Source organism: Terrapene carolina, unplaced genomic scaffold (assembly GCF_002925995.2).
Source record: "Terrapene carolina triunguis isolate 2854851 unplaced genomic scaffold, T_m_triunguis-2.0 Scaffold194, whole genome shotgun sequence".
NCBI lineage: Eukaryota > Metazoa > Chordata > Testudines > Emydidae > Terrapene > Terrapene triunguis.
The window spans coordinates 9,288,964-9,314,978 of NW_020664545.1; the positions used below are offsets into that span (position 1 = coordinate 9,288,964).

The 26,015-nt window shown below is 45.5% G+C and overlaps 1 protein-coding gene across 4 annotated transcripts in view; it reads right to left on the reverse strand.

The window, feature by feature from the left end:
- MLLT1 (MLLT1 super elongation complex subunit) overlaps positions 1-26,015 on the reverse strand; it is a 62,235-nt gene that overhangs the window by 21,938 nt on the left and 14,282 nt on the right. For all 4 annotated transcript variants that reach the window (XM_024205326.2, XM_024205324.2, XM_024205325.2 and 1 more), the window contains exons 3-6: positions 24,473-24,555; positions 8,468-8,611; positions 6,041-6,166; positions 3,255-3,800 (exon numbers count right to left, since the gene is read on the reverse strand). In XM_024205326.2, the coding sequence (XP_024061094.1) occupies positions 3,255-3,800; positions 6,041-6,166; positions 8,468-8,611; positions 24,473-24,555 (899 nt within the window). The remainder of the gene's footprint in view (positions 1-3,254; positions 3,801-6,040; positions 6,167-8,467; positions 8,612-24,472; positions 24,556-26,015) is intronic.

Genomic DNA, 26,015 nt, shown 5'->3' on the forward strand with positions numbered 1-26,015 from the left:
GAGAAAATTACACCCAAAGGATTTTTCAATGGCTATAACAACATTCATGCAGCTCAAAAGCTTGTCTCTTTCACCAACAGAAGTCGGTCCAATAAAAGATATTACCTCACCCACGTTGTATCTCCGATATTCATACTCATTTGCCAGGAATTGAAAGTTACTTTGGCAAGGGGTTCAGTCTTAGATCGGTGCCAAGAAAGTACTGTTCTTCCACGTGGCTAGTGAGAATTTGAGGACAGCTACTCCAATTTGGGCTAGAAACAATGCCACATTCCATTGGGAAAACAGTATTCTAGTTGGGAGTCATGACCAGCCAGAGCTGGCAAGTATTAGGCTTAGTCAGGTTATCATGATTACGGTCTTGCTTTCTCTTGCCACAACCCTCACTTTTGGTGGCCACTGTTTCAAGAACTGCTGAAGTCAGAAACCAATGTGTTGTAGCTTCTGAATGCCGTGAATCTCAGAGATTAAGGTTTTAGACTATTAAAAAAGGTAATTCCAGCGGTTTGGTTGATAAAAATCATGCTAAAGGCCCATCAGCACAGTACCTGCCAGGACTGCTTTCAGGACCAGTGAGCCTTTTCGGGCATGGGTCCTGAGTTGATTGGGAGGGTGGGGGGAACGGGGAGTAGCCTGGAAAGAACTTCCTCCAGGACAAATTAGCTGGAGTCTTTTCTGCCTTTCCCTGGGATGGCAGGGATTAGTCATGAACATCAGGTGATCATATCACACATGATCTTACAACCACATCCTATTTCTTATGTCTATATGTGAAGCATGCAGTGTTGATCCCAGGATACCAGAGAGACAAGGAGAGTGAGGTTAATATCTTGTATTGGACCAACTTCTGTTGGTGAGAGAGACAAGCTTCTGAGCTTGTGAAGCACAAAGAAGTGATGATGGGTAACAATGCTTTTTTTTTTCTTATTTTTGTTAAAAAAAAAAAAAAAAAAAGCTCTATTTGGCAGGTAAGTCAACATTTCACTCCTGAAGTCCCCCTCTATCTAGATCCTCCTCAGATGGATATTGTACATTACGACTGACATAGCCATGATAAAAGAATGAGAACAAAATTAGAGCATTTTAACTAATGTGATCACAGTTACAAATGAATAAAGTCAATTGTGACTGGCTGAATTACTTTTGCCAATGTCCACTGCTCAAAGAACACGTTTCCATAACTGCACCCACATATTTAAAATAACAATAGCTACACCTGTCTCAATTTTGTACATATGGACTGTAGCCCTTAGTCTTCTGGCAAATGTCCAGAAGCTGACCAAAATTTGGGCTCAGATTATTTTACAGACCAGTGTCAACACCAATGCTAATTTAGCAACAAGCCTCTCCAGCTGTTTATTTTTAAGTATCACCTCTCATTGAGGTTGTTATAAAAACAATGGAGTTTAAAATCATAACTCTTATTTAGATCTAAGCATTGTATTATGTACTGCTGTGGGTAAGACCACTGTCTTGCCACAGTGAGGGAAGCTAAACCATTTTATACTCCATTCTAAACAGGCAGGGGGGAGTTCTTTTGAGACCAGCTTCATCCTGAGCAGCAGGGTGCATGGACATTCTACCAGGAAACTGAGTGGACAATCAGAATGCTGCTCTCTTTGTACACTTGTTTCAATTTTCCAAATACCATGCACTTCTCACCAAGGCATCCAAGGCCCTTCCTGAGTTTAATGCTGAATCAAAATATTGAGGAAAAGATATGCAAAGGGCACGGCTTGGAAAAAATGCCCTCTGCCACAGCCAGCCAAATTGGCAAGAGGGTACGTGACGTCCTGTCCATAGTCCAGTCCTCTACGGCTCTCTGCCCGAAATACACAGGCAGAAAAGCAAATCACAGAGTACACCAATGGAGCACTCCACTTGAGCACTCCAAGGGCAAAAAAGGAGAGCTCCTGTGATTCAATGCAGAACAGGTAAACAACCATCCTTGAGGGAGAAAGTGGCTTTTCGCCTCTCCCAGCAGCCATCAAAGATAGGGGAGAGAGAATGAATGAATGGAACTCTCAGTTTACTAAGGCTACATCTACACTATGAGCTAGGGGTGTGGTTCCCAGTTCACACAGATATACTCATTCTACCTCTCATCTGAGCTAGCGTGCTAAAAATAGTAACGTAGATGAGTTGGCACAGGCAGCAGCAGCATGAGCTAAGCTGTGCCGAGTACGTACCCTTGGGATTCAGACTGGTTTGTATTCGGTACTGCTAGCCCTGTGCCGCTGCTGCCCATGCTTCCCCAGCTATTTTTAGCACACTAGCTCAGATGAGACCTAGCACCAGTATGTCTACATGAGCAGGGAATCGCACCCTAGCTCATAGAGAGAGGCAGTAGGAAAAGAGGGAGTAGAGCAGCTGTACCCAAACTTTTCTTCTTGTGCTCCCCCCCTTACCAGTAATGGAGTGTGTCTGCACCCGCCCTGGCTGGTAGCGGAGTTGCGGCCGGGCAGGGGGCCACGGCCAGGGAGTGGAGCCGCAGCCCGGAGTGGGGGCTGTGGGCCGGCAGCTGAGAATGGGGGCCAGCGGCAGGGCCAGAGTGGAGCTGGGGGAGAGCGGGGCTGGGAGGTCCCCCTCCACGCCCACCATGGGGGCTGGACAAGGCCCTGCCGCGCTCCTCCCCCCCATGTTCCTCCATGCCCCCCTCCCCCATTATTACAAGGCCTTGTGATGATCCTGGAGCCACTGCAGGTGCCTATCTGTAGAAGAACCCTTCGCTTAGTAAGTTTGGTCCTCTGGCTAGGCTAGCAAGCATCAGGTAGTGTTTCTGAGGTCTGCCTAATGGTACTATATTCTCTGTTCTTGCCATCAGCCTCAGACAAGTCACTACATTCTATTTTTACATTTATGATGCTTTTCCAAAAGAAAAATTATTTACTCAGTTCTTTAACTGGGACCAGGGCACAAAATCATGATGTTATCACCAAAGAAGTTGAAGGAATATTCAGGTCTGCACCATGTACCATAAATGTCACTGCAAAGAAACTAAATCTGAATGACAGACCATAACTTAGACACATGGGCGGTGGGTAAACCATGGGCTCGGGGAGGCTAGCCCCCGGCCCAGCTCACCCCTTCCATCTGAGGCCCCACTATCACGCATTAATAGTTCATTATCGCACTTTCATCTAGTCCTCTTTGAAATAAGACTAGATCAAAGACTATATCTAGTTTGCATTTTTTCATGAAGAAACCCAAGCAACATGCCCACCAGGCCAGGTAGGAGAAAAACCCTCTCTCACCTCTGATTTAAAAGAAGTTTCATCCTCTGAATTTGACTCCTCCATCTCCACGGGTTTTTTGATCTCCTTGGCTTCACTTTCAGATTTTACTTTCTCCACTTTGGCATTCATCTTCTCCTTGGTTTGTTTCTTCTCTGGATATGAGGAAGACGCGGTTCGGGGAGAAGTTCCTGGGATGTTCTTCACCCCTTTGGAGCTGCTCTTTTTTTGCTTTTTGGCGCTAGGCTTTGGTGACTCCACATTGGAGGGCCTCTTGCTGGAAGATTTTGGCTCCGGCTGTGGTCCACCTTTTGGAGAAGTGTTCTCCAGTTTGGTCTCCTTCAGGGCCAGTTTTGGTTCCTTGAAAGCAGCTTTAGGAGGTGCTTTCTCATCCTTAGGCAGTTTGTTCTCAGCTGGTTTTCTGGAGGAATCTTTCAAAGGCTTGCTTTGTTCTCGTTCGAGGTCTTTGGAGGAGTTTTTGCTCTCAGAGTCTTTCCTTGGCCTCTCTCTATGCTCCTTGGTTACTTTGTGTGGTTTGGATGCTTTACTACTGTCCTTGTTTGCATCCTAAAATGTAGGGACAGAAACACAGAAGCTACGTAAAAACCTGAAACTCGGTACAGCACTATAATCCAAATTTGCACAGACTATGGTGAAGACTATATTACTTCATGTAAGTGTTAAACAAAAGGTGAACTTTTATACCAAGCTGTCCTTATAAAAGAGACATTTTAGAAACAAAACAATTCAATGGAAAAGACTTATTAGATCTTTTACCCTGCCAGAGTAAGCTGTGATCACACCATCCCCCTCCAAAAATGCCTTACCTATCAAGCATTAAACTAATACTATGTTGGATCTTAGGAAAATGACTGAGGCCTCTGACACTTGTATCACAGCCAAGGCTTCCTGCCACAGCAGATCTTTAGCTTAACAAGCAGTACCAAAAAAAAAAAAAAAACCCACTCAGTAGGGACCTGCCTATCTCAGGGGATAGAAATGCATAATGAGGAGTCATTTTCCTTTGTCACTTTTGGATGACAGTTAGCGCGCACACGCTGCTCTGCCATCATGGAAGCAGGAGAGAGAGGAATGCATGGAATGACTGCATGGAATGAGACAGAGAAAGCATCTCTAATTTAGGCCATGTCTACACTACCCCTTATGTTGGCAAAACTTATGTCACTCAGGGGTGTGAAAAAAACCCACCCGTCTGAACGACAAATTTCACCAGCGTTAAGTGCTCGTGTGCACAGCACTACGTCGGGGGAAGAGACTCTCCTGCCGACATAGCTACCGCTGCTCGTTTAGGTGGTTTTACTACGTCCATAGGAGAGCTCTCTCCTGTCGGCATAGAGCGGTTATATGAGCAATCTTACGGCGGCACAGCTGTATTGGGACATCTGCGCCACTGTAAGCTTGTTAGTGTGGCCATGGCCATAGTCATTCTTCCTGATTCAGCATTTTCTATCTAGTACCTGTCCAAAAATCAAATCAGCCACTATTAGACAAGCAATACATGATTCAAAGTCATTTCTCCCTGTTGCAGCCCATAAGAAGCTGGACACAGCCAAAAGACAATAACTTTAGAAGAATGGAGAAAACATAGTAGGACTGGATTACAGCACGGAATAAACTCTTTGGTCACTAGAGAGACAAGCTGGATGAGGTAATAGCTTTTATTGGACCAACTTCTGTTGATGAAAGAGACAAGCTTTCGAGCGTAGACAGAGCTCTTCTTCGGGTCATTTGGGCATTCTGTTTGGCCATTCATTTTTGTAGCTATGCCGACTGACAGAATATTGCCTGTGGGGATCATGAGAGAATTGCCCTTGCTATGTAAAAAACCTACACGAGGTCAGCTGCATTAGGCTGGTTCAGGCTGAAGGTGAATTTCACCTTCTACTGGAGCCTCTGGGAATTAGTTATTGCTGCAGGCAGCATATCAAAATCTTCAAACCACTGACTTGATCAGGTACAGCACATCTTTGTGCTCTTTACATGGCCATCCCAAGCATTCACACCGCTAGAGTAAGTTTTGATTCTCTAGTCAACCTCTCCTTCCTGCTGGGAGGTTGAATTCCTCAGGGACTCTGACCACAGCTATTGCATGAGACAGGGGGCAAAAGTTGAATTCAATTACTCTATATCCAGTGATATGGAAACAAGTTATAACAACTGGAAATGACTTTAAAAGAAAGCTTTACTAGCCTCAGTTAAAGACATTAGCTCTAGCAGTTGAGTATGTAGGCTTAGCTCACAAATATTCACAAATCCTCTCAGCTTTAATTTTTCAAAATCTCTTCAGAGAGGCCAGGAAGTCACAAGAATTCTAAAGGCCTTCTGGACTTGAGAGAGAGAGAAACAGGAGCAGTGGACTCAATGGGACTCCACTAGGGACATGTTCATCTATGAATTTCCAAAGCATTTGTCACTATACTAGGTAGGGATTAAGTAATAGCCTGTGTAGGTGAGCTACTAGAAAGGAAACCAAGGCTCCTAGGAGGCATTTAAAGGGTTCTCAACATGTCAGGTACAGAGGATGACAACAATGGTTACAGAGTGCTGCACTCCTCCATTAAAAGCTGAGGAAATTGCAATGCTGTTGCTTGGAAGGGAATCCTACAGAGCAAACACCACAAATTGCCTGGGACACTAACTAGAGTCTAAGGAAGAAGAAATCCCAGATGCTCAGAGTAAGTAACCAGAATTAGTTACTACAGAGGAAACTTCATTTTTGGGTGCATTTCCAGCAACAGAGCCCTGTACTCCAATGCTCCAAAATAAATGCAGCACAACTCACTGACCTTTGACCCATGGGATGGTTTGGTCTTCTTGGGATCAGAGAAGGCAGAGAGCGGTATTGTGGGTAACATAGGGTAGTCAGGACTTGGCCTGGACACCGTTTCTGCTCCTTCTGGCATTACCATCACCTAGTAATAAAGAGGAGAAAGGATATACAAGTAAGGAGAAATGCTGACTATTTTAACACAATTACTCTTCAGCAAGTGACTTTTGATCATTTCTGGCTACTATTATTTAGGTCTTTTTCCCCTTTAAAGATGTAAGATATCTCCTGAATAATTCCAGTTAAGATTCCCAGCTCCAATGACAATGTTTAAATAGAGAACATTCAAACAGATGAGTTAGGGAGCCAAGATGCAATGCCAAGTTTCAGCTCCACCAAGGGGAACTTCCACACCCTATGTAAAAGTAGGATGCATAACTGTGGCTATGACCGAGAGAGGCTGGAGACACCGAGAGTAAAATTCACCAGCCTCTCTTATGCCCTAAACAGTTTGGGGGTCAGGGAGAGCAAGATTTCAGAGAATATGAGATAGTTTGATTCTTTCAGCTAAAAAACATCCATGAAAAACAATTTATTGGCAAGATCAGAAGCACAACATGTGGACAGCCATGAGAGGCCAGAATGTCTCTAGGTTCCTCTCTATGTAGCTAAAGTAATTCCCCTGAGAATTTGGGGCCGAAAGAAATCTCTTCCACATTTTTTGCCAATGAGCTATGGGACCAATAAGATTTTTGATGTGTCATATCAGACGTGACTCACAGCTGATCTACCCAGTTTCTAACTAATGGCCCAAATATGATGTTACTCCAATATCTGATGATCCTAGAGATGTGCAAGAAAAATTCATGACTAAAATCCTAAAAAGTACAAATGGCAAAAAGCAAATAGCGCTCAGCACCATCCTATGGCTGAAATAAGCCTCTTCCTCTTCATCCTCATTGCAGGAGGATGTGGGACTTGTGGGGAAGTTCTGGATAGACTGACTTAGAATTTAGTCAAGTAAATTAATAGTTCCACTTCTGGGATTTTCTGCTTACAAACTTCCTCATGGAACAAGACTATTTCTACCATCCCAGGCCAGAAAGATGGTTTTAGGTAGACAACCTTTTTGCAATTAATTTAGGAATACCTGGAATAGTAAGGTGCTTGACTGGACTAGAGTCATGTATCAGGTGTAGCCTAAAACCCTGTCACATTACAACCTTAGCTGAAAAAGACTAAGGGAAAGATTTAGTGTCAAATATTAGAACTCTGACTGCAAATTTGCCAGATCTCACAGGGAATGTGGGCCAAGGTAACTTGCTTAGACCTTATACAACTATTTGGCAATATCCAGTGAATGATTCTTGGGTACCAATTCCACAGAACCAGTAATGTACCCACTGTGGCTTCCCAGGTCTTCATTATTGCAGCTTTTCAAGGATCTAGCTAGCTTTTTCTCCATAACTTTACTTTTACTATTTACTTCCACTTTTTCCTCTCTCATCTGCTTTCACTTCTTTTTACCACTATTTGCCTCCATTCTCCATCACACAATCTTGATCCCCCATATTTCCTATTTTCCTTTAACTCTGTTTCCTTCATTTTCTGCTTCTCCTGGCATTTAGTGTCTCTCTCCATTTCCTTCTTCTCTTTTCCTTTCATTCTAATTCAGTCTCTATTTCTCCAACTTTATGTTTCTAATCTCTTCGCAGACATACCAGCTTTAAAAAAGGAGACATGATGAAATGGTTCCTCTCTCCTCCGCAACTGGTGGCCCCCACCAGCATGTGCAGAGAGAGAATGTTTTCTCACATGCAGAGGCGTGTTCTCCTCTTAGCCTGCTTTAAACAATCTGGCACCTAGAACTTCTCCCTGGTTCTGCTTCCTATGTGATAGGCAGCTGATGCCAGGAATAGGGAACACTTACTGGCCAGAAGTGCCAACTATTAAGCCTGCTTGTGGGAAAGAGGAATAGGGACACTGTAGGATGTCTTTTTTCTTGAGCCTCCTTCTGTATATTGGTACATTTGGAGGAAGTTATTGACACCAACCCGTTCACAAAAGGAACTCACAATCTAAAACCAGCCAGATGGACAAAAAAAGTCACCATCCACAGACTGATACCTGCAGCCACAAGTTTATGGCCTTGGCACAGTGTACAGACAAATTTATACTGAAAATACAAGTGCATCAGTGATCCACACAAGAACATCTTGCAGCTGCTAGCATTTCAGTTAGGTCACCAGAACCTGAATCTGGGCTGGCCCCAAGACAAATGCAGCAAGTGTCCAGTTGAGATTGTTTATAATAAGGGTATCTAACTAGCTAAGTTAATCAGAAAACAGCTGGGTCTCAAGTACAGAGAGAACCCCCAGAATAGAATTAGTAGGCTACACCTTTTCACTAAAAGTCTCTTCGCATCCCTGGTTCTTCCGGCACTCACCCCTCCAGCCTTAATAAGTTTGTGTCTGAATTCCTTGGTGGGGTTGTTGAATGTCAGTTTCTCGCAGCGAAGATGGTTCACGGGTGGGTTTCCCTCCAGATTCAGGAAAAGGTCATATGTGAAGCAAACTTTCTTCGGTTCCTCCTAAAACCAAGAAAGCAGAAGATTCATGAAGGGTTTTGGCAAGTGTGCTAGGTTAAGAGGTTTCAAATGGTCAGTCCTAGGAATGCTGAATAAACTCTTGAACGAATGCCATATTCATAACAGAGTTTTCAAAACCTAGGTACAAATATCTCATTTTCTAAAATGCCTGCAATGATTGCAGTTACCCATACCTCACACCAAAAAACTCAGAACTGAATTTCTCCTAGAGTGACAATCTATAGATAAGGATATTGACTGACACCTGCCAAAACCTATTGTTTACAGGGATGCTGGTCTTTGTAAGGCATCCAAGGTCCAAGAAAGAAGGTGCAAATTTTATCCATTCCACTCTTTGGTACAAACACAATCTATCTAGTCAGCCTCTTTGGAGAATAATGGAACTATAGTTACCACCATTAGAAACATATTTTGCTTTATTAGTTAGGGAAAGGACAACTCCTGGACTCCAAAGGGGTGCGGGTTCTAGAAAGATTAGCCACTGTGAGGGAAGGAGTGCTAGATATGCAAAATCCCTTTTGAAATAAAAACTGAATGAGTTGGCTGGAAGCTGATGAATGGGCAGATGCCCTAGTCCTTTCAGCTTTCCAAGTACCGTAAATGAGCCAGCTTTGTCTGATGAAGTCTGGGATTTGTATACAAGTCAGACTGTTTTCCTATTTGTGGCCAACTGATTCTGTTCCACCTGCCGCATCAGTGAAGAGAGTTCTCATGCATTTGCTGTGCGGGACAGACAGACAGTATGGGGCAGAGCACTGCTGGAACTCTTTCCACGCAGGTAGACAATTCCTTAATCTTCTTCAGAAAAAGCAGGAGTGACATCTCCTCAGTCACCCATCCTTGTAATATCAAGGAACTAGGAGAATCGATAATACTATGTTAGCAAATTTAGTAGTTTTAGTTCCCAGGTTTATATTGTTAAAGGTTTTAGAAAAGATAATATGAATATTGTTTGTCTTCAGTGCTATGAAAAAAAACAACAAAAAAACTGTCTCCTACAATTGATTCCTTGTACTAGCTCAGGAGAACCAGAAAATGAAGATGTACATAAAAGTGAAACTGATTAGTTTCTTTCTGTCATCCAGCCATAAGGCAACTGGAGAAAATAAACAACGTAAGTGGTGTAAAACAAACCAGGTGTTTAAAAGGGAGTTAGTAATCCAAGGTGAGGCTAGTAACAGAAATAAGGGTTTTAAGTATGAGTTTTGTGCTGACTGCATCCCTTTCACGTATCACTGGGTGCTAGTTTTTTGGCTGCTACTAACATAAGTGCAACCATTAGTGAGAGGGGAATTCTCAGCCATTGTGATGCTTTATCAGTCTCTAAGCATATGTCAGTGCAGTGTCTAGTTCTACTGCTAATGGAAGGACTCAGCTTGCTGCAGGAGTATCACATTACACACACAGATAAGTGTAAGGGTATGTCTACAACACAATCACTGCTGGGAACAGATGCAGTGCTGCAGATATGCCGCTGTAGTATAGACATCACTACAGTAACAGAAAGGGTTTTTCTGTCAAGGCAGTTAATGCCCCTGTCCGTCTTCTGTCAACATAGCTGCATCTACAGTGGGGGGTTAGGTCAGCCTAACTACATCACACAGGGCGTGAAATGTTTCACAGCCCTGAGTGAGGTAGCGAGGAAGTTCTCCTAACTCAGATGATGATCCTTAAAGTAGCACACAGCACTACTAGGGCGGTGTACAATAACAGATTTCACTAGAAAAATAAAACGGAATGCCCATCCGGCCCAATTTGCATCCCAGGCAGTGGTAATAAGTGAAAGAACTGTTTTAGTTGGCAAATTGCATGGGTAATGGTCTCTAGGAAGAGAAACCTTCCTCTATTTGCCTATTTAAGGCTATGTATCACCTTTAAAACTATAATTTCAAGTGCTTTTCTCCTCTCCGGGGATTTGCTGCCCATGTGTCCCCATGACACCACTGAAATTAGACACGTCCTATTTATTACAACAGGGAAAAGCCTCAAGGACCAGGGTGAACCAGTATTGCCTTCTTTCTTACAAACACAGGGAGCAAAGAAGCTTGCTTCACACCAACAGTTTGTTCCTATTTTAAGGAGAGGGAAGGGAGATTTTGGCTCCCTAGACCGGGGCGGGCAAACTTTTTGGCCTAAGGGCCACATTGGGTTTTGTAAATTGTATGGAGTGCTGGTTAGGGGAGAGGGTCGTGGGCTGGCCCCCACTTCCTATCTGCCCCCCCCCCAGGACTCCTGCCCCATCCAAGTCCCCCTGTTCCCTGATGGCCCCCTCGGGATCCTTGCCCCATCCAACCACCCCTTCTCCCTGTCCCGACTGCTCCCGGAACCCCTGCCCCTGACTGCCCCCTGCCGCCCCATCCAACCCCCCCTCCTTCCTGACTGCCTCCCAGGACTCCTGCCCCCATTCAACCCCCTGTTCCCCCCTGGCCCCTATCCACACCCTCGCCTCCTGACCACCACTACGAACTCCCCTGCCCTCTATCCAATCCCCCCCTTGCTCCCTGCCCCCTTACCGCGCTGCCTGGAGCACCAGTGGCTGGCGGGGAGCCAGGCCACGCCGCTGCAGCCACCACGCAGCACAGAGCATCGGGTCAGGCCGGGCTCTGCAGCTGCGCTGCCCCAGGAGCTCACAGCCCCGCCACCCAGAGCATTGCGCCAGAGTGAGCGAGCTGAGGCTGCAGGGGAAGGGGGACAGCAGGGGAGGGGCCGGGGGCGAGCCTCCCGGGCCAGGAGCTCGGGGGCTGGGCAGGATGGTCCCGCGGGCAGGATGTGGGCCGCGGGCCGTAGTTTGCCCACCTCTGCCCTAGACAGTCAAGCTTGGGTCCTCTTCTCCCTAGTCCTTTTGTTTTACCCTACCCCTTTGTTTAGGTACTACAGTCATCACCCTGATAAGCTCTTACTACTTAAATCCCTTTCAGAGCCCTTCAAAATGAATGCTGCTGAACATGGCCAGAAGATGACATTTGCCAGTGACTCAGCTATAGCGTCACACCCGACACTCTTGGAGGCCAAGTAGACACCCTCTGATGTTTCTGACCGTAGGAAACTTCCTGATCTTCTCCTATGTAACAATGAACTGTTTGGTCACAAGATAAGGCTTGGTATGGCTGGAAGCTGCATTTCCATTATGTCAGATTTCATTAGTGAGTATGCCACAGGGATTGCCCTATAGCTACCAAAGCATTCTTCAAAAACAACGAGGAGTCCGGTGGCACCTTAAAGACTAACGGATTTAATTGGGCAATCCATTTCACCATTGTACACACCTTGTCCAACACCCTGTATATTGATACTCCATTTCCTAGGATCATCCCGGAAAGCAATGCTTCAAGAAATGCTACTGAGCATAGCAAAGGGTACCCTTCTGAAGCTATGTGAGGCGTTTCAGAAGATCCCATGCTTGTTGCATTCAGTCCATACCATTCAGCAACTTCACAGCAGTCTTCCTTACTACAGATCACGTCCTGCAATTTCATTTCCCAGTATAGTGCAGCTGTTATACAAGAACAGAAGCCCTGGGCTTCCAGCCCAAGTCAACTTATTTTCAGCAGATCTAATGAAGCGCCGGCAATTCTCAGACCACACAGATTCTGGAAGTTTGCCATGGAGATATGTGTGTGTGTGTGTGTGTGTGTGTGTGTGTGTGTAAGCCACTCCCCTTAAGAGCTAAGCCACTGTTAACCTTAACACAAACATCTGTGACCACAGCTGGCCTTTCATCAGAAGTAGTACCTATGAGAGAGCTTGGGAGTCACGTTTTTAGTCTCTAGCTTCCCAGGCCAGAAGAGGACAAACGTGCAGGTGATTGTGCTATAGCACAAAGGTTTTGGGGCTCTCAGGTAAACAGAGTGTGACATACCGCATACAAATTACATGGATTTTAAAGACCTTATCTTCATCTAAGGAACCCCTAAGGTAAGTTTTGGAAAATCCAGTTTCTCAGTACTATGTTAAAGAGCCACTGGTACATCTTAATTAATTAAACAGGAGTACTTGTGGCACCTTAGAGAGTACTCCTGTTCTTTTTGCGGATACAGACTAACACAGCTGCTACTCTGAAACCTTAATTAATTAGCCTCTTAGAGTTGATATGGCTACTTCCACCTTTTCATGTTCTGTATATATATCTCCTTACTATATGTTCCATTCTATGCATCTGAAGAAGTGAGCTGTAGCCCACGAAAGCTTATGCTCAAATAAATTTGTTAGTCTCTAAGGTGCCACAAGTACTCCTGTTATTTTTGCGGATACAGACTAACACAGCTGCTACTCTGGTACCTCACAGGTTTTCAACTCTAGAAAACAAGCATTTTTAAATAAAAAAAGCTTAGAACCCTGTGGGTCCCAAAAGGTTAATATCCAGTTTCTCCCCCAGGGCTCTCCAAACAAACACCTAGGAAAGCCCAGGAGCACCTCCACAACATGATTTATTACAGGCTACTCACCCTTCAATTCTAAAGTGAAAGTCCCAGTACGTCTACAAGGCCAGACTTCAAAGCCATTCTAAATAAGAAACTAGGTTTTCCATTCTTCCTGTCTGAAACTGCCTTAGGTGCACAGTTGCATGCAGTGTTGCTCCTCTCCCAGGCCTCATCGACATGTGGCATGAGGACTCAGCACAGTTATTTACTTGAGTTGTTGAGATAAGGGCTGGTAACTGTTGTAGGCTCAAATGATCCCACTATATAGAGCCCAACCTCTGGTGCTAATAAGTATGCCAAGAAAGGAAGAGCCAACTAAGCACATTCAAATAGATATGTGGCAAGATTAATTTCTAAGAAGTGACAAACAGATGCATAAGGGGAACGGCAAACCGTTTGCAGAGTCCAAGTCCCTTTTTAAAGGGACAGATCTCTTAACTCTCCAAGAAGGCAGTTAGCGGGGATGTTTCAGCAGTGTCTCTGCAATGCTAAAACTTAAGTTCAAATCTAAGGGTTAACTCAGCCCTTCATGCTGTTAATCTTGTATGGATCTTTTCAATTAGAGGGCTTGGAAACTGAGGTTCTGTCCACTCCACATGGACAATAATCCCTTAATCCTGACACACCATTAAAGAAGTAGACCAGGAACAGCCTATTGTAAAGCTTAAGACATGTCCTAACCAATTTGCAACCACTTTGAGTTCCATTCAATGGACACCTCTACTCCCCCCACCTGTCACCTATCGATCACCTTATGCTTGATTCCTCACTATTCTAGCATCCATTTGCACCCTGTCAATTACCGCTGCCTACTCCTCATTAGTTACTGACATTTTAAAATTTGAATAAAGAGTTAAAGTTCTTGTGACAGTTTTATATGTCCTCGGTCAAAATTTCCCCTTCCCTCCAGTTGGGCAAGGCACCACATAACTCCTTGAGCACCAAACTGGAAGACCTATGAAAGGCAGCAAGACACACAAGAAAACTTAGGCTGAAGAAACATAGGCTTGGTCTACACTACGAGTTTAGGTCGAATTTAGCAGCGTTAGATCGATTTTACCCTGCACCCGTCCACACGACGCAGCCATTTCTGTCGACTTAAAGGGCTCTTAAAATCGATTTCAGTACTCCTACCCGACGAGGGGATTAGCGCTGAAATCAACCTTGCTGGGTCGAATTTGGGGTAGTGTGGACGCAATTTGACGGTATTGGCCTCCGGGAGCTATCCCAGAGTGCTCCATTGTGACCGCTCTGGACAGCACTCTCAAATCCAATGCACTGGCCAGGTAGACAGGAAAAGCCCTGCGAACTTTTGAATTTAATTTCCTGTTTGCCCAGCGTGGAGAGCTGATCAGCAAAGGTGACCATGGAGTCCCAGAATCGCAAAAGAGCTCCAGCATGGACCGAACGGGAGGTACTGGATCTGATCACTGCACGGGGAGACAAATCTGTGCTATCCGAACTCCGTTCCAAAAGACGAAATGCAGGGATATTTGAAAAAAATCTCAAAGGGCATGAAGGACAGAGGCCATAACAGGGACCTGCAGAAGTGCAGCGTGAAACTTAAGGAGCTGAGGCAAGCCTACCAAAAAAACAGAGAGGCAAACGGCCACTCCGGGGCAGAGCCCCAGACATGCCGCTTCTATGATGAGCTGCATTCCATTCTAGGGGGTGCCCCTACAACTACCCCACCCCTGTGCTTTGACTCAGTCAATGGACTCTCATGCAACAGGGATGTGGATTTAGGGAACGAGGAGGACGACGTTGAAGTTACCGCACAGCAAGGAAGCGGAGAAACTGTTTTCCCCGACAGCCAGGAACTGTTTATCACCCTGGAGCCAGTACCCTCCCAACCCTCCCAAGGCGGACTCACGGACCTTGAAGGCAGCGAAGGCACCTCTGGTGAGTGTACCTTTGTAAATATTGTACATGATCTCTCACACCAAACCGTCAGGCCCTCAATATAAGAGTCAAAATGCGACCTTGTAAAGAAAGCACACGTGCTATGTAATGTTAACAGCTTTGTTCACCGTGAAAGAGTCTACCCATTGTTCTCTAAAATGTGTCTTTTTAAATACTACTCTCACTTTTTTTTCCCCCCTCCCTCGGCTGCAAATGTTTCAACGCTCCCCCATCATCTCCATCCCAGAGGCTAGCGAAGATTAGAAGGCGAAAAAAAACGCACTCGCGATGACATGTTCTCTGAGCTCGTGCAGTCCTCCTACACTGAAAGAGCCCAGCAGAATGCGTGGAGGCAGACAATGTCAGAGTGCAGGAAAGCACAAAATGAACGCGAGGACAGGAGGGACGCGCGAGAGGACAGGAGGGACGTGCGAGAGGAGATGTGGCGTCAGCGTGATGAAAGGAGGCATGAAGCAATGCTCAGGCTACTTGAGGATCAAACTCATATTCTCCGGTGTATTGTTGAGCAGGACAGGCAGCAGGAGGAACACAGACCACCGCTGCAGCCCATGTGACCAACCGCCCTCCTCCCCAAGTTCCATAGCCTTCTCACCCAGACGCCGCCAAGAACGCGGTGGGGGGGCGCCTCCGGCCACCCAACCACTCCACCCCAGAGGACTGCCCAAGCAACAGAAAGCTGGCATTCAATAAGTTTTGAAGTGCAGTGTGGCCTTGCCCTTCCCTCCTCCCCCACCCCACCCGGTGCTTCCCTCCTCCCCCACCCCTCCTGGGCTACCTTGGCAGTTATCCCCCCATTTGTGTGACAAAGTAATAAAGAATGCATGAATTTTGAACAACAATGACTTTATTGCCTCTGCAAGCGGTGATCAAAGGGGGGAGGAGAGGGCAGTTTATTTACAAGGAAGTGGAGTGAACCAAGGGGGCAGGTTTTTATCAAGGAGAAACAAACAGAACTTTCCCACCGTAGGCCCCTGACCCGTCATGAAACTGGTTTTCAAAGCTTCTCTGATGCGCACTGCTGTGCTCTTCTAATCGCCCTGGTGTCTGGCTACACATAATCAGCAGCCAGACGATTTGCCTCAACCTCCCACCCCGCCATGAACGTCTCCCCCTTACCCTCACAGATATTGTGGAGCACACAGCAAGCACTAATAACAATGGGAATATTGGTTTCGCTGAGGTCTAACCAAGTCATTAAACTGCGCCAGTGTGCTTTTAAATGTCCAAAGGCACATTCTACCACCATTCTGCACTTGCTCAGCCTATAGTTGAACAGCTCCTGACTACTGTCCAGGCTGCCTGTGTATGGCTTCATGAGCCATGGCATTAAGGGGTAGGCTGGGTCCCCAAGGATAACTATAGGCATTTCAACATCCTCAACGGTTATTTTCTGGTCTGGAAAGTAAGTCCCTTGCTCCAGCCGTTGACACAGACCAGAGTTCCTAAAGATGTGAGCATCATGTACCTTTCCCGGTCATCCCACGTTGATGTTGGTGAAACGACCCTTGTGATCCACCAGTGCTTGCAGCACCATTGAAAAGTACCCCTTTCGGTTTATGTACTCGCTGCCTTGGTGCTCTGGTCCCAAGATAGGGATATGCGTTCCGTCTATCGCCCCACCACAGTTAGGGAATCCCATTGCAGCAAAGCCATCCACTATGGCCTGCACATTTCCCAGAGTCACTACCCTTGATAGCAGCAGGTCAAAGATCGCTTTGGCTACTTGGATCACAGCAGCCCCCACAGTAGATTTGCCCACTCCAAATTGATTCCTGACTGACCGATAGCTGTCTGGCGTTGCAAGCTTCCAGAGGGCTATCGCCACTCGCTTGTGAACTGTCAGGGCAGCTCTCATCTTGGTATTCTTGCGCGTCAGGGCAGGGGAAAGCAAGTCACAAAGTTCCATGAAAGTTTCGCAGCCACTATGAATCATCCCAGACCTGCAACACTACGCGGTCCCACCAGTCTGTGCTTGTTTCCCGGGCCCAGAATCGGCATTCCATGGCATGAGCCTGCCCCATTGTCACCAGGATGGACAAACTGCCGTGGCCCGAGCTTTTAGAGAAGTCTGCGTCCACGTCCTCATCGCTCTCGTGACCGCCCTGCCGTCGCTTCCTTGCCTGCCTTTGCAGGTTCTGGTGCTGCATATACTGCAGGATAATGCGCGTGCTGTTTACAGTGCTCATAACTGCCATGGCGATCTGAGCGGGCTCCATGCTTGCCGTGCTATGGCGTCTGCGCGGGGGAAAAAGGCGCAAAACGATTGTCTGCGGTTGCTCTCACGGAAGGAGGGCGACTGACGACTCTAGCTATCCCACAGTTCCCGCAGTCTCCGCCAACCATTTGAATTCTGGGTTGAGCTCCCAGTGCCTGATGGGTCAAAAACATTGTTGCGGGTGGTTCTGGGTACATGTCGTCAGGCTGTCCCCCTCCGTGAAAGCAATGGGAAAAAATCGTTTCTCGCCTTTTTTCACTGTCACCGTATGTCTCCTGGGTGCTGCTGGCAGACGCGGTACTGCAGGGCTACACAGCAGCATCCCCATGCCTTGCAGACAGCAGACGGTACAGTATGACTGGTAGCCGTCATCGTCGTCCCGTGGGTGCTCCTGGCTGGCCTTGGTGAGGTTGGTCGGGGGCGCCTGGGCAGACATGGGTGCTCCTGGCCGGCCTCAGTGAGGTCGGTTGGGGGCGCCTGGACAAAAATGGGAATGACTTCAGGTCATTCTCTCTAAGTTTTGTGTAATGGAGATTCAGTCCTGCCTGGAATATCATGCCAGCTGGAGGCTTCTGCCTCAGGCTGCTCTCCCAGTCGGCAGCACCGTGTGGTCGCACCTACCCCAAGTGCAGAATGGTGGTTCACTCTAGTTCCCTGTAAGCCAACCGCCCTCCCCTCCCCTCCCCCCTTTGATCTCTGCTTGCAGAGGCAATAAAAGTCAGTGTTGTTTCAAATTCATGCATTCTTTATTACTTCATCACACAAATGGGAGGATAACTGCCAAGGTAGCCCAGGACGGGTGGGGGAGGAGGGAAGCAATGGGTGAGGTTGTTGTAGGGGCACCCCCTAGAATGGCATGCAGCTCATCATTTCTGCGGGATGTCTGGGGCTCTGACCCAGAGCGGCCATTTGCCTGATATTCCAGGCAGGATTGAATCTCCATTAGACAAAACTTAAAGAAGAGAATGACCTGGGGAGTCATTCCCATTTTTGTCCAAGCGCCCCCGACCGAGGCCGGCCAGGAGCACCCATGTCTGCCCAAGCGCCCCCAGACCGACCTCACCGAGGCCGGCCAGGAGCACCCATGACAGCAGCAGATGGCACAGTATGACTGGTAACCGTCTTTGCCAATTTGCAAAGGCAAGGAGCTGCTGCTGTGTAGCACTGCAGTACTGCATCTGTCAGCAGCACCCAGGAGACTTACGGTGACAGTGAGCTGAGCGGGCTCCATGCTTGCCGTGGTATGTCATCTGCATGGGTAACCCAGGAAAAAAGGCGAGAAACGATTTTTTGCCGTTGCTTCCATGGGGGGGAGGAGGGAGGCTGACGACATGTACCCAGAACCACGCGCAACAGTGTTTTTGCCCCATCAGGCATTGGGAGTGCAACCCAGAATTCCAATGGGGGGCGGAGACTGCGGGAACTGTGGGATAGCTACCACAGTGCAATGCTCCGAAAGTCAACGCTAGCCTCGGTACTGTGGACGCACACCGCCGACTTAATGCGCTTAGTGGGGACACACGCAAACGACAGTATCAAATCGATTTCTAAAAAATCGACTTCTATTAAATCGAACTAATTTCATAGTGTAGACATACCCATACTGAACAAACTCCAGTCCATCCAAAAAGAAAATGGCTAAAAGCAACAAATATGAATTTAAGATGAATACAAAAATACAAATATTTCTCTGTTGATCAGCAGCCCACTAGAAAATGTTGCAGGGCTGATTAAGAAACAGAAAAGGAATGCTATTGAAAAATGCAAGCTCACAGTGTGTTCGGATTTAAAGCACGAACAAAATAAATAGTAAACTAAATTCTTGTTTTTTTCAGCATACTACGATTAAACAACAGATGAAAGGGGTCAAATCTATCCCTTCTCACCCCCAATCGGTGCAGGAATTTTCCCCTACAGCACCTTAAAAGTGCTTTCTTCAGTAAAGTTTTAAGTGTCTCAGGTAAAATGGGTTCTCCACAATTTCCCTGGAAGATGATTCCACAAATTAATATATCTCACTGACAGGAAGATTCCTGCTATTTAGCCTAAGTTTTCCTTTGCTCATTCCATCCCTTTTCTCCTAGTTATACTCTTTTGGATCACCATAAACAATTAACTCAAACCCTGAAGGAGACTTGCTAATGCAAAAGAAGTTTTCTTCCAAAACAAATATTAGACAAAGTAAAAAAACTCTTAAATAAAAGCAAAATGTTGGATAAGAACCAAATTGGTATCTCTCCTTCCCCACCCATCTCCCTTCTTAGTAATGGAGAATAAATTAAGTTTCATTGTATGTATTCCGTTATGTAAATACTGAAAATCATCTCTCTTTTTAACACTGCAGTTTGAAGATAGTAAACTTTATTTAGGTCTTAATGCAAAATTTTTTGATACCTATCACATTAATATCTTCTGTCTGATCTTGGTATAACATGAAACTGTATTTGGTTCTTTAGTTTTGATAGTTTATAATCATTTGGTCAGTGTCCACAATGTAATAATAGTGGTTGAAAACCACAAACCGTCCCTATATTTTATGTTGTAGATTTAAGTGGGTGCTGTTCTGATATATGTATTTGGAAACAAGCAGCAGGCTGTGAGAAATTTCAATACCACCAGATTTCTGGGGAAGGAGTAGGAGAAAGATTGCAATGCATTTACTGTAACCAGTTCATACTGATCCAATTACAGGAAGAAATAGAAAGGGTTTAAAAATAGAAGTGGGCAAGCTAACATTTTCAGTCAAACAGTCCCAAATGAATTGGCAGTTACTATTAGTCAATTTCACTTTCACAAAACTGCTTTTCACATTATCTGCTGAGAACCTTCCATTTGATTTTCAGGCTTGATTCCCGAGGCAGGAGCTCTAGCTGGCCACCAGCATTAGATTAGCCAATGAAAGGATCCCCCCCAGCTTTATGGTATGAAAGTCTTATTGCCCACATAGACTACTCTGACATTGTGGAGGACTCAAATCATTTGCCTTCAGATCATTAGGATCTTTTTCCAAGTCAAATGGACAAGAATTTAAGCATTCACCCACCCATGATGAACCAAATTACAGTATAGTGAAGGTGAACACACATAGTCAAGGCAGGGCCACATGGGGTGGTGGGTAAGAACAGCTCCCAACAACACCTTCAGAACTCTGCCATCTCTGCCTTCTCAGAGAGGCACCAGAATTAAACATGCTCCAGCTATGGTGGTGCTGGGGCTGCTGACTCTCCCAACTCCAACTGAGCAGTGAGAAAATGCAGAGGACAGAGTTGACTGGCAGCGTTATACCAGGCTGCCCAGAAGAACCTGATGAAGCTCATTGAAGATACTCTCAAAGTAAGATTCTCCACTGGTACTAGATGGCAGCATGCTTCATTATGCAAAAGGTAAAGAGTACACTGGCTCCAACAACCACTACCTTCCCATCTTAGCAACAATTCAGCAACTAACCAAATGGGAAAGTGGAAGAGTTAGAGGAGAGACTAACCTTGGAATTAAAAATTAATTTAAGTAAACCATGAAAAAGATGTACCCTCGTGGATTAGGGGTCCACTGCCTCTCCAGTTTGTTTCCACCCTCCTACCCCTCAACCTTTCAAAAGGCTATTAAAAGTGGTATTGTTACAGGGCCTAAACCCTTTGTAATTCTCAATTCACCTACAGGAACACAATATGAGGGTCAAAACTGACGAACACCTCTGAGTCACCACGTGGACACATTTCAACCATCTGCCAAAACTGTCAAAATTCAGAGATTTTAAGACCGGAAGAGATCAGTGTGATCATCTAGTCCAGGGGTAGGCAACCTATGGCACACATGCCGAAGACGGCATGCGAGCTGATTTTCAGTGGCACTCACACTGCCCATGTCCTGGCCACTGGTCCGGGGGGCTCTGCATTTTAATTTAATTTTAAAGGAAGCTTCTTAAACATTTTAAAAACCTTATTTACTTTACATACAATAGTTTAGTTATAATATTATGGACTTATAGAAAGAGACCTTCCAAAAACGTTAAAATGTATGACTGGCACGCGAAACCTTAAATCAGAGTGAATAAATGAAGACTTGGCACACCACTTCTGAAAGGTTGCCAACCCCTGATCTAGTCTGACCTCCTGCATAGATACAGGCTACAGAGCATTTCACTAACTGATTGTTGTATCAAATCCAAAACTTCTAACTAAGCTAAAGCAGGGGCATCAAACTCATTTGAAAGTGAGGGCCAAGTTCCATATTTAATTATGACCCATGAACTGTGATATAAATTCAGGACTATATGTGCCCACAATATATAGCAGACCTGCCGCTGACATCAGTAGGTTTGCACACAGATCTTGGGGAGGATACAGCCTTTAAGTAATAAACATTTAGTTATTTGTTTGTTCAGTGCCTTAACGTCACTTTCATCACTCAGCGAGAAAGCATGCTCCCCTATAAGCCAACAGTAATCCTTAGAGCCCTGCATGGACACAAAATTTGTATCTGCATCTGATCTGCAAACATGGTCCACGGATATAAAGCAGATATCCGCAGATTTGCAAGACTCTAGTAATCCTGCCCTCTCTCTTCCTTATCTTCTTTTCTGTTTCTCCTCCACTTCCAGATCTTTGGGATTTTCCTCTCTTCTCCTCCTCCCCTCTTCGCATTTCCTTCTCTGCAAAGACCCTCAAAATGGCTACCGCCTCCCATTGTTGTCAATGGGAAAGAGAGCACCCCTGCTTTTATCAGTTAAGATGGACACCATGTCCCTAATATCTGTGAAGGAGGAGATTTAAGTAGTCTTTTGCAATGATGGCCACCACCTCCCATTGTTCCCCAAAAGGGTGAAACCAAGCTATATTCAGGGAAGGTGGCAGCCCTATATGCCATTAGGTGGCAAAGAGGGGACATTGACGAGCATGTGAATAGGGGAGGAAGACAGGGAAAGCAAGAGAATATGGAGGGCAGGAAGGACAATCGAGTGTGGGTGCAGGAGAGAGAATGTGGGGAGATGGGAGATTGAGGGCATGTGAAAGACAGGTGATTATAAGGTAGCATGGAGGGAGAATGCAAGTGGGGCAAAAGAATGGGAGGAAAATGGAAGAGAGGAAAAGACAGTGATAGGGGAGAGAAGTGAAGAGCAAGTGAATGACTGTTCACCCACACCAGGGATTAGGAGAGTCCCCTCCCAGCTGCCAAAGGGGAGAGGATCACATTTTTTGTTTGGGTATTTAAAGGTGAATTCTGAACCTGAAGTGAGTTCAGGAAGGGGAAGGTGTGGCTTTCACCTAAAAGCTTTCAAAAAATCAGAAGGAAGTCACAAACTTTCGCTATTTAAAATCTCATTACTTTTGTGGGTCTGGGCAAAGCTGCTTCTATCACCCACGCTCATGCCCCAGGCACTGCAATCCCCACTTTTCTTTACATGCCTTGGCCTCCCCCATGTCCCAGCCTCAGAACGATGGCAGTCTTGGGCAAACAAAGCTTCCAATGCTATGTCAGAGGTGCTCCCTCTGTGGCAAAACATGGGAAATGTATTGGACTTGCTCACCAGCTCATTACTGCTTCAGTAATAAAGGTCAGAGCTCCACAAGCTACAAAGGGAAAGCAGACAAACACACCGAACATTCACTGGCCATCACCTACAGTCCTCAGCTTAAACCTCTCCAACGCATCATCAGTGATCTACAACCCATCCTGGACAATGATCCCTCACTTGCACAGACCTTGGGAGGCAGGCCAGTCCTCGCCCACAGACAACCCGCCAGCCTTAAGCATATTCTCACCAGCAACCACACACCGCACCATAACAACTCTAACTCAGGAACCAACCCATGCAACAAACCTCGATGCCAACTCTGCCCACATATCTACACCAGCAACACCATCACAGGACCTAACCAGATCAGCTACAACATCACCGGCTCATTCACCTGCACGTCCACCAATGTTATATATGCCATCATGTGCCAGCAATGCCCCTCTGCTATGTACATTGGCCAAACTGGACAGTCACTACGCAAGAGGATAAATGGACACAAGTCAGATATCAGGAATGGCAATATACAAAAACCTGGAGGAGAACACTTCAACCTCCCTGGCCACACAATAGCAGATGTAAAGGTAGCCATCTTACAGCAAAAAAACTTCAGGACCAGACTCCAAAGAGAAACTGCTGAGCTCCAGTTCATTTGCAAATTTGACACCATCAGATCAGGATTAAACAAAGACTGTAAATGGCTATCCAACTACAGAAGCAGTTTCTCCTCCCTTGGTGTTCACACCTCAACTGCTAGCAGAGCACCTCACCCTCCCTGACTGAACTAACCTCGTTATCTCCATATTGATTTATACCTGCCTCTGGAAATTTCCATTACTTGCGTCTGATGAAGTGGGCATTCACCCACGAAAGCTTATGCTCCAATACTTCTGTTAGTCTTAAAAGTGCCACAGGACCCTCTGTTGCTTTTTACTAAATTTTTTGTGTAGTAACCAAAAGAAGGGAACGCTCAGTACTCAATCACAACAAAGAGTTAATTTGAAATTGAATATACAACCAGCGAGTGCAAAATTGGTTTGACAAATCCCTTCTCTGTAACCTTCTTCAAGTCATGTGGCATAGGACTTTTGAGACAGGACTAAATTTTATCTCCACTGTATGCAGCTAATACTGTACTACATTTTAACTTTCACATTGTTATTGTTGAATCTTAAGATTTAAAGTCGTTAGCATTTTCTTTTGGGGGTGAACATAAACTCAGACCTATAGTATCTATCGTGAATTACTATGTCCAAGACACACAAGTCTTAGGTTTGTGTCTACACACCATATTAATACTGGTATAACTATTTAGGTTAAGGGTGTGATTTAAAAAAAAAAAAATTTAATAGCAGTACAATCCTTAGTGTGGAAGACATTAAACCAATATAAAAAGGTGCTTATAGTTTACTCCTGTACGGCAAGACAAATACGTTATTCTGGTATACACACCTTTATATTAATATAACTGCACCCCCACTTGGGGATCTGTACAACTATACCAACTTGTGTTTAGACAAGCCCATAACTTGCTACACTATCCTTATATTACCTTTCTATATAACATCCTCTCTACCAGACAGGAGTGTTTCCTTTCAAAGTCTGGCAGAAAGCTTGCTATAACTTCCAACAATCAGAGTCAATTTCTGTTTATCAGAGCAATAAAAACCACACAAAATGGTCACATAATTTAGCACATTTTTGCCAAGTAGTTTAACTGTCTGGTGCAGTTCAAAGCAATCAAAACAATTAGGCGAATACGACTCTACCTTATTTTTGAAGTATACTTCAATGGGCATAATGAAACCAGCATAGCCGGACTCCTCCACTTTGTAAGGAGGCTCCTTGCACACTAAGAAGAAAAAAGCAAAACAAACATTAGCTTCAGACATCATGTAACAATATCCAAGATCAGAGCAATTACAAGGAAGAGAAAGGAGCCTCTGACAATGCAGGGCAAACCTTTGACCTTTATAACACAGAATAAGATCATATGCTTAATTAGGGGTAGGAAAACTGCTCGCCCGCTACCCTCAAAAATAAAAGGTTACTCACTTTGTGCAGTAACTGTGGTTCTTCGAGATGTGCACCCTATGGGTGCTCGCTTCAGGTGCAAGTGGGTCTCGAGCCCTCAATCAGAGATTTTCTGTTAGTAGTGTCTGTTCGGCCTGCGCATGCACCCTATACAACCTCATGCTGCGCTGCAAAGGTATATAGGGCTGCATGGGGGAAACCACACTCACTTCCTTCTCTAGCTGAGCGTCCAATAAGAACAGTCCGAAGCACAGGGGAAAGAGGGCAGGTAGTGGACCACCCACAAGGACACACATCTCAAAGAACCACAGTTACTGCACAAAGTGAGTAACAACTACGTCTTCGTCTTCTTCAAGTAGCGTCCCTAGGGCTTCTCCACTTCAGTTGACTCCCGAACAGTATCCTCACAGGGAGAAGCGAGCTTCGGAATTAAGTACAAAAGACTGAAGACAGTACACCAGAACAGACTCACTAGATCTGGCAGCATACACTAAGCCATAATATTTAGAAAAGGTATGCACTGAAGCCCAAGTAGGAGCTCCGCATATCTCAGACACTGGAATGTTTTTGAATAACACCATGGAAATTGCCTGTGATTTGATAAAGTGTGCCATAGTTCTTTGGGGAGGCAAAACACCAGCTGCATCACAGAAAGCAGTAATATACCCAGAGATCCAGCTTGGCAGTCTCTGTGAAGAGATCATGGATCTCTTTGATCTTTCTGTGATAGAGACAAGAGTGGTGGAAGTCCCCACCTCTGGAATATCCCATGAAGGATGTGAGAGTCCAACTCCCATTCATAGTCCTGGAAGAAGCACCTGCTGAGCATATCGGCTATGGCATTCTGAACTCCAGGAAGGTAAAAAGCAATCTGATGGGCTAATACACCAGTTCCATAACTTCGGCACACAGAGAGATGGACCTTGTTCTTCCTTGTTTGTCCATCATGATTCTGATTGATTTGCCCTTGATGAGCGACAGGAACTGAAGGCAGGCATTCCTGACTGCCCTGAGTTTTAAATAAGTTGATCTGAAGACCAGTTTCTCAGGTGACCATCTGCCCTGAGTTGTGAGTATGTTGAGGTGTGCTTCCCACAATAACAGTGATGCATCTGTTGTCACTGTTATTGTTGGAGCTGGGTGGATAAATGGACGCCTGTGCAGACATTGAATTGATCTTTCAACCAACCCAGGGAGTTCTTCATCTAGAGGAACGGTAACCTGTTTGTCCAAGCTGTCTCTGGTTGAGGAATAAGTCCCCCTAAACCAGCCCTGAAA